The sequence below is a fragment of the Miscanthus floridulus genome, chromosome 3, assembly GCF_019320115.1.
Source record: "Miscanthus floridulus cultivar M001 chromosome 3, ASM1932011v1, whole genome shotgun sequence".
Taxonomy (NCBI): Eukaryota; Viridiplantae; Streptophyta; class Magnoliopsida; order Poales; family Poaceae; genus Miscanthus; species Miscanthus floridulus.
This window is the reverse complement of record NC_089582.1, coordinates 152,269,207-152,277,341: the sequence shown is the minus strand read 5'-3', so window position 1 is coordinate 152,277,341 and position 8,135 is coordinate 152,269,207. Positions and strand designations below refer to the sequence as shown.

The window sequence follows — 8,135 nt, the reverse complement described above, 5'->3', positions numbered from 1 at the left end:
GGTTATTTGCAACTAGCCCACCCTAAAAAACTATCCCCCCAAAGAGGTGATTATTTGGGCTAGTTGGGGCTATTTGAGGTGGGGTCCACTGTTTTCTCTCTACTTTTACCTGCACCAATGATTTGGAAAGCACATTTATTATCATTTTAACCCTTGTATCCAAACATCTCTTAGGCTAGAGTTAGTTCAGGGCTAGTCCTGAGCTAGAAACTAACTCTAACCTCTAGCTGTGCTAGAGTATCCAAACAGGGCCAGTGTTTTTCTTTCACGACAAATCAGCTGCAGCAGCGATAAGTCCCACCGAACAAGCACCTAGCTACACACCGTAGGAGTTCTCTTCAAATCACATGGCATTGCATTAGATCGTCTACAAGTAAGATAACAGTACTAATAATGTACTTGACCTTAGCACGGTTATTATCAACGATATTGTAACCACCGGACAGGTGGATTAGGCTAATCAGAATCCCTACTGCCAAGTGCCAACCAACTTAAACTGCAGTGGCTACAATTAGCCCGTGTGCAAATCGCTTCTGGAGCAGTGGCTGCTGGACCATGCATGTCGCGTTTACCACCTGCCTATGTTTACCCCCCACCCACGCTAAACAAAGTAAACGTGGAACCTAGCTAAGCGGTCAACGGTCACAACAGTGCACCGACAGAGGTCGCACCGTCAGCGCCGGTACAAGGTCAAAGCTGGATTTCTTTAAGCCTAGTACTCAAAGTTCAGATCGAATCAACAGAGTGTAATTTTTCCAAAATAAAATACAGTGTGAATACCGTCTTTGAATTTGCGTACGTACTACTCCTACACTTGGAACGAACAAACTACAGCGCGTTACTGGTGTGTGGGTGTGAATACCGTCTTTGAATTTGCGTACGTACTACTCCTACACTTGGAACGAACAAACTACAGCGCGTTACTGGTGTGTGGGTCATCCGTTCCCGTCACTTTTCGCTGTAGTGGGCCCGCTCGTCCATGGAACAGAACCCAGTGCTACGCGGCACCCGAGCACCGTACCCGGCAGGCACGACAAATACGTGTCACGTTCAACTGCCTGTACGGACCGCTGGCGAGGCCCCCAGCCTCGGTCTTATCCACACCACTATATCCACTTCCGCCCGCCTTTAACCGCACGGTAAAAGCGGCCGCAACCGCCGCCAGGGCGCATCGGCCCGTCGGCCCGCGAGGATCCGACGGTCCCCTGCCCGAGCGAGAGTTACCGCACGCGGAAGCCGTTGCGGGGGAGGGGAAAAGAGGCGTGGGTGGGGTAAAAAGCGTGCGTGCGCCCTCCCTTTCTGTCCTCTAAATGGGCGCTGCTTTTCTCCTCTCTTCGCCACATCCGCCATTGCAGCGACGTCTTCTCTCCCTCGTTTCTCTCCTCCGCCCTCGCGTGCTCTCTCCGCTGCTGCAGCACCCTCGCTCGCTAGCACGCTCCTCGCGAAGTGTGGGATTCCATTTCGGACGGCATGGCTGAGGCGTTGTGCAAGAGCGTCGTGGCGTCGCCGTGCGCCGGGGATGTGGGCGTGGCCGGCCGGGCCAGGGGCGCCGCCAAGGCCGCGCTCGCGGAGTCCCTGCCGGTCGGCGGGTACGCCACCAAGAGCTCCTTCTCCGCCGGGAGGATGTCGGTGTCGGATAGGAAGCCGAGACCCCTGTCTCGGAGCCTCGAGGCCGCCGCCGCGCCTGGACAGGTTGCTCGCTTCATCAAGCGCTTCCTGTGTTGTTTCACTTGCAAGATTCAAATAAAGGGCTCAAATAAAAAGATCCTTATTTTTTTTAGATTCCATTCCCGCCGTGGGAATTTGGATCTCTATTTCCCCCCTTACTCATTGTCGGGCTTCGAATTTCTTTGGCCTGTTGAAGGCTGCTGGATTCGAGCTAAAAATCTGTGCCCCCTTGTTGCTGCAGATGAACCTGTCGTTTCCCAAGGCCACGCGGTGGTGGGAGAAGGGTGTGCACCCCAACATGCGGGAGATTGAGTCCGCTCAGGACCTCGCAGACTCCCTCCTCGACGCCGGCGACAAACTCGTCGTCGTCGACTTCTTCTCCCCAGGCTGTGGCGGCTGCCGCGCCCTCCACCCCAAGGTACGCAGCTCGCTCGCTGCTGAAAACCTGCCGCGTCGGATTCCAAGAACACCCAAAGATTTGGTCGATTCTATTCTCTGTGCTGACGGGGATTGATGGATTCTGCCGCGCAGATTGTCCAGTTCGCCGAGAAGAACCCGGACGTCCTGTTCCTGCAGGTGAACTACGAGACGCACAAGTCCATGTGCTACAGCCTCCATGTCCATGTCCTCCCGTTCTTCAGGTTCTACAGGGGAGCCGAGGGACGGGTCAGCAGCTTCAGCTGCACCAATGCAACGGTAAGAATCGACCACCTCTCCAACTCTAAGAAGCAGTAGATGAATGCATTGTAACATGTTTGCTACAATTGTGCTTGTTTTCAGATCAAGAAGTTCAAGGACGCGCTCGCCAAGCACGGGGCTGACAGGTGCAGCCTCGGCCCTGCGCGGGGTCTGGACGAGTCGGAGCTCGTGGCCTTGGCTGCCAACAGGGACCTGCAGTTCACCTACGAGAAGCCGGTCCTCGTCCCGCTCGCTGAAGCTGTCGAGGCATATGATACAGTGTTTTTCTCACACAACGTAACAGCGTCAGCCGGCTTATAAGCCATAGAAGCGATCAAGCCAAGGAGGCTGCTGCACCGGGAGCGGGAGGCCCATGGCTTCCTCTGCCTCCGTCCGCGACTCAGCAGCTGCTCAGCCAGGGATCGGATAATTCATTGTTGTCATCTGGAAGATAGACAACCCTAGTTAGTTTCATCGGAGGTGGCTCCTCCGGATTGTACAGATTTGATTCTTTCGTGGTCTGATTCTGGAGCGACAGAAAAAATGAGATGCGGATGCGCAGGCTTAATCTTTTGTAAAGTCTGCTGCTCTGACTCTTGCGTCTGTATCGTTGCATCTATAGACCTTTAGACCTTGCTCAAGCATGAAAATCCTTTGCTTGGCGAACCTGTCTGGGTCATTCCAATCCTCTATGCAGCGAGAAGTCTTTCCAGTTTGTCTTGCTGCTGCAAGGTTCAGTGCTCGAAAGCTTGAATTCTGCCCTTTGTGTCCAAGCTGAAGTTTTGTTGCCTGAACCAGAATCACTGAATCAACCCACCTGTTTGTTCCTTGATCTGAACTTGCAGTTTCATTTATTTTCGTGACCTTGTCCTGAAACAGATGTCTGTCCGTTGGGTATTGCTATGCTGGCGCATTGAGTCAGGATAATCGTTAAAGATGACTGTTCAGACGAAAGGCCAGACCTGTTTTATTTTGCTCCCTCATTTCGGCATGATCTTATCAGCTTTCAAGTAGTTTCATGGATAAGGGCATAAGGCAGTCTGTGGCTCCTGTCTTTTAGCTTGTATATCCACGGGACAAGTAATGGCCATTCCTGATGGTATTGGTAGGTCTTAGGTCATGATCTTGGCACATGAGACGGAAAGGCGTGCGTTATCTTGGCATGTGCCGGCCGATAATGGGGGTCATGATTTTGAACTGGAGGGGATCAGACATTCACTTCAACAATACAGCTACAAGAAACAGTAAAAAGCACAGTTGGAATTTGTTTAAGACTTAAGCATCCAAGCGGCCAGGCCCGTGAGCATTGTTGTCTGTTGAGCGTTTTAGCATCAGAGTTTGTATGTCTCCCTTGACAGATACTGTAGCTTGTTAAGACAAACTAGCTACTGAACTGAATGCACCTTCACGTGCGCAACTGCTACTGAACCTCACCGCAGCTGCTTGATTTGTGTATGGGCAACAGTTGTTACTCGTACAGATAGGGGTATGTGGATGCTGCTGCAGCAATCACAAAATGAAGATCTTCACGGAACTGCTTGCGCATCCGTCAGAGTCAGAAGGGGAGGTGCTGTTTCCGATTCCGATAGGAGGGGGATATTCCAGATGAGAATCACACGACGACGTCACAGAGATGGTGACATCCATGACCACAAAGATATATATATATATATTTCTTTTTCAGTAACAGCGATTGAACAGACTGCAGATGAACGAAGTGGATAAAAAAATATCTCGACAGGCAGACTAACGAACAACAGCCCGAAGAGCTATCCAAGTTCAGGGTATTAGTTTATAAGCCATGGCTTATGAGCCAACCAACAGTATTTTTCTCTCACACCAAACCAGCCAATAGTACTTTCAACCATGACTTATAAGCCAAACCAGCCCGAACGAACAGAGCGTTGAGCGTCGATTTGTGGTACGGTTCATGGCTCGATAGTTTGGATTTCTAAAAAAAAATCAAGGGGCTCGATAGTTTGGATTGTCTTGAATCGGGGCACAGGTAGTCCGAAGCATCAGAAAATTCAGAAACGCACACAGGTTGATCTGAGAATATCCGAACGGTGTGATGGGAATCAGAGGGCAGTCGGTTTACTTTCAGTAACAGCGACGGGATAGAAATAGACTGCAGATGGAGTGGATGAAATATCTCGCTCAGCTGGACAACTGGTAGGCCGGTAGGCAAACAAGCTGAACCTGAATACTGAAGAGGCAGCCGATCGCGTCTTGACAGGGCCGTGAACGATTGGAGAAGGCCTCCAACGAACGAAATAATAGATTGGGCTTCCGGGGATGCGTGCAAGTGCAACGGACCGGCCCAATCAACAGGTACTACCTGACTATCTGCCTCTCCCACCAGGAGGGACCCGGCCCAGTGGCTGTCCGTCCGTGTGCACTGCTGCTTGCTGTGGCGGATGCGGTGTGGTAGGCCATTTGGGCGGAGCCGCAACCGATGCCAGTGGACGGTCCACGATTCCGAATTTTTTATATTTTAGCCTTTTTTTTTTGTTTCTCACAAATAGATCTCTAGAGGAAAGATTTCATAATATAGACCCTTAGCTCAGCGTCATCGATGCTGGCGCCGAGCTAACGTCCCTAGCGCCGAGCTCCTGGGCTGGGTAGGTGACATGGCAGTAGGGGGCTTGGCACCAGCCACTCTGGCGCCTTGGCGCCGAGCTCGGCACCAGAGTAGCTGGCGCCGAGCCTTCATTACCTATGGGCCCCGCGCCTCTCTTCCTCTTCCTCTCTCGCCCTAGTAGAGCAGAGTCGAGCTTTGCCGCCGCTGCCCTCGCCCGCGCCGCGCCACCGCGCCCCGATCCGCCAAGCGCCACCACGGCCGCCCCGAGCCCGCCGAGCGCCACCGCGGCCGACCCGTGCCCCACGGCCGCGCTGCCCACCCCCCCACGTCGCGTCGTTGCCCGCGGCTGGCTGCCCGCGCCACGGCCAGCGCCCCTCCGCTCGCGCCCTGGTCCCCTCGTCGGTTCCTGCGCCCACGCCGCACCCTCTCCTCGTCTTGGCTTCGCCCCGCCTTGCCGCCCTCCACCACCGGCCTCGACCGCGGCCGCTGTGCCTCCCGCGCCCGTCGAGCCGGACTCGCCGCGCGGAGCCCCGAGCATCCCGCGCCCACCGCACGCCACCGCTGTCGTCGACCGCGCCACCGCCGACCCCGCCACCTGCAGCGCCCGGCCGTGCCACCGCCGGCCCGGATCGTCGGCCTGACCCACGCCCATCGTTCGCTGCGACTCCGTCAACGTCAACGGATCAGTCGTTGGAAAGATAAAAATTATGAATATCCAATGTACCTACTTAGTTGGCATTTGTTATTTACTAGTTAATGTGATGACTCAGGTAGTTGATTTAGTTAGTGATCTAGTGAGATATATATGTAGATAGATAGAAACATAGATACATAGGTTCATAGATATAGTTAGATAGCTATTTAGATATGTAGTTACATATTTAGTTAACTAAATACGATCTAGCTATTTAGTGAGTACACTGTATATATATACGTAGTTATTATCTTATTTACTTAGTTTGTAGTTAGAAAGTACTTGTTAGGTACTATGTATCGTCTAATTTGGACTAAAGGATATGTTTTTCGTTACGTGTTTGAACTAGATGGACAACCTAGTGACCATATATCATGGAGGCACCGTTGAAAAGCGATCGCTATGGATATGTTGAGTTTGTTGACATGCAAAGCGTGCATGTGCTATTCAATGATAGACCTTTATTTAGTGAGATGGTTGCAAGGGCTCGGGAGAAGTTGCATTGCCTTGGAGATGATGGCATTGTAGTTGATGGTGTACTGCACCTAGGTTCTCCTTCCAATATCTTCAGGCGAATGATCTCAATTGGTTGTGCGGATCAGTGGGAGAACTATGTGAGATCAGCTATGAAGAGCTAGCTGTAATGTTTGGACATGGTTGTGCGCCAGGTGTTAGTTGATCCCATCCCTCATGAATTTACCCCAGCAATGGATCATCAAGCACACATCGACGCTCCTGTTCCAGAACTTTATCTACGACTATTGGTTGATTTTATTATTTTATATTTGTCGTATTCATTTAATTAATTATGCATGTCTCAATTTATGCTTGTATTTGTGTCAATTACTTATACATTTCTAAGTTCATATTTTATTGTATATTGAAATTCTAATTCATTCACTTTTTTTTAGGATGGAGCAATTCCACCTGCTAGACCCGACGTACGAGGCGGCCCATCGAGGACGTCTCATAGCGCTGGGGCAGGTAATAATCTATAAGTTTTGTTCAAAATTTGGTGAGCGTACATGTGTTCGTGAAGTAACAGGAGACTATGTTTTATTCGATGTAGGACCTTCCGCTCCTTCGTCCTAGAACCCACAGTGGGTTCTTGGACATGCGATACGACGACATGTACACTCCTTTCCTGCAAAGAGCTAGCCTGGATGTCATCTCTTTTCAGGTCCGTCGTGGGTTGCCCAAGTTCAACTTAGCGGCCATAACTGCGTTGGTTGATAGGTATTAAATTGAATCGTTGCCTCCATTCATGGCCATTTATTTATGCGATTAACTTTTTGACAACTAATCTTGCTTTTTCTTAAATATAGGTGGCGGTCGGAGACTCACAGCTTCCATCTACCTTTCGGGGAGATGACAGTCACGCTCCTTGAAATGACACTTCGCCATTAAAACACCTAAATAAGTAGACATTACTACATGAGCACATATAGCTCAACATTTCAACACATACACTTTGCACTTACTTCATGCTTGTTTGGACACACAAACTTCAACGTATTCTCAGGATTTATCACAGCTCGATCTTTATAATCGCACAGAGGGGGTTCCTCGAGTTGTCTAACTGCGGCTAGGTGCTTCTCCTTAGCCGTCATTGGCGGGGGGTTAGGGGGGGTGGAACCCACCGCTTGAAGTGCTCACGTGGATGTCTCCCTTTAAACTAATCGTCGAAAAGGAGGTACCTAGGATCAAACTTGTCTGCACCGTCGATCCACTGAAAGAAAAAGCACCTCTCATGGTCCTACACAACGAGATTCCAACAAAATATTAGTACCATACTTACACAAATAAAGAAAAAGAATAGTAAAAATAATTTCTTACATTAAAACGACTGTATGTGTAGAAGCAACGCGTCGTTGTATCCGGATGTTTCGATTGAAAAACATGGACCGAAAAACCACAGTCACAGTTAGGGACAGGAAGGTCAGGAGGGATGGGAGCATCTTTGCTAGACGCGTCGGGTATAATTCTCGAGGATGACCCTGTTTTCGCCAAAACTCCTCCCGAAACATTTCTTGCATCTAACAAAACGGATGTAATTTAACAAATATAAATTAAAACATCACAAATAAATGTCAATGAGAACCATATCTACAATACAACAAATTTCTTTCTAAGAACCGAAAGCAGTTAACATTAAACCATAAACCTAGGATTTCCCATTTGATGCACAATAATGAACCCATAACATAACTACATGCGCCTAGGTTTGCTAGCTTTTCTACGCCTTGGCATCATCCTACGGTTGTATAATACATATATTGAGGGATAGAATGAAACTCTAAGTGATGACGATTATTACGTCAAAAAATCCGACTAATATATACCGAATCGATGCGAAAAAAAACTAGGAGGAAAGAGAGGATATCTTGCTCTCGAAGATCTACGGATCAAATCAAAGTTTTCAAGGTCCAATATGTCGATTCGTGAGGTAGGGTGAAGTGGGGAGAGAAAAAACCCGAGAGGGAGGAGAAAGAAGAGGAAGAACGCTCGGGCAGG

The 8,135-nt window shown here is 49.7% G+C and overlaps 2 protein-coding genes across 2 annotated transcripts; one reads left to right on the top strand and one right to left on the bottom strand.

The window, feature by feature from the left end:
* Positions 1-1,336: 1,336 nt before the first annotated feature.
* On the top strand, positions 1,337-3,173 carry LOC136547598 (thioredoxin-like 1-1, chloroplastic). Its single transcript, XM_066539564.1, has 4 exons — positions 1,337-1,692; positions 1,910-2,086; positions 2,200-2,364; positions 2,449-3,173. The coding sequence occupies exons 1-4, from the start codon at positions 1,471-1,473 to the stop codon at positions 2,665-2,667; spliced, it is 783 nt and encodes a 260-aa protein (XP_066395661.1). The 5' UTR covers positions 1,337-1,470; the 3' UTR covers positions 2,668-3,173.
* A 1,731-nt stretch (positions 3,174-4,904) lies between these two features.
* Positions 4,905-5,579, bottom strand: LOC136544723 (uncharacterized). The gene has a single exon (XM_066536786.1). The coding sequence runs from the start codon at positions 5,577-5,579 to the stop codon at positions 4,905-4,907; it is 675 nt and encodes a 224-aa protein (XP_066392883.1).
* Between the last annotated feature and the right edge of the window lie 2,556 nt (positions 5,580-8,135).

Excerpts from the sequence above, each read along its gene's own strand:
- LOC136547598 (XM_066539564.1), top strand. The coding sequence starts at position 1,471 with ATGGCTGAGGCGTTGTGCAAGAGCGTCGTGGCGTCGCCGTGCGCCGGG. Across the intron at positions 2,087-2,199 it reads GCCGCGCCCTCCACCCCAAG|ATTGTCCAGTTCGCCGAGAA; the intron begins GTACGCAGCTCG and ends TCTGCCGCGCAG. Across the intron at positions 2,365-2,448 it reads TCAGCTGCACCAATGCAACG|ATCAAGAAGTTCAAGGACGC; the intron begins GTAAGAATCGAC and ends GCTTGTTTTCAG.
- LOC136544723 (XM_066536786.1), bottom strand. The coding sequence starts at position 5,579 with ATGGGCGTGGGTCAGGCCGACGATCCGGGCCGGCGGTGGCACGGCCGG.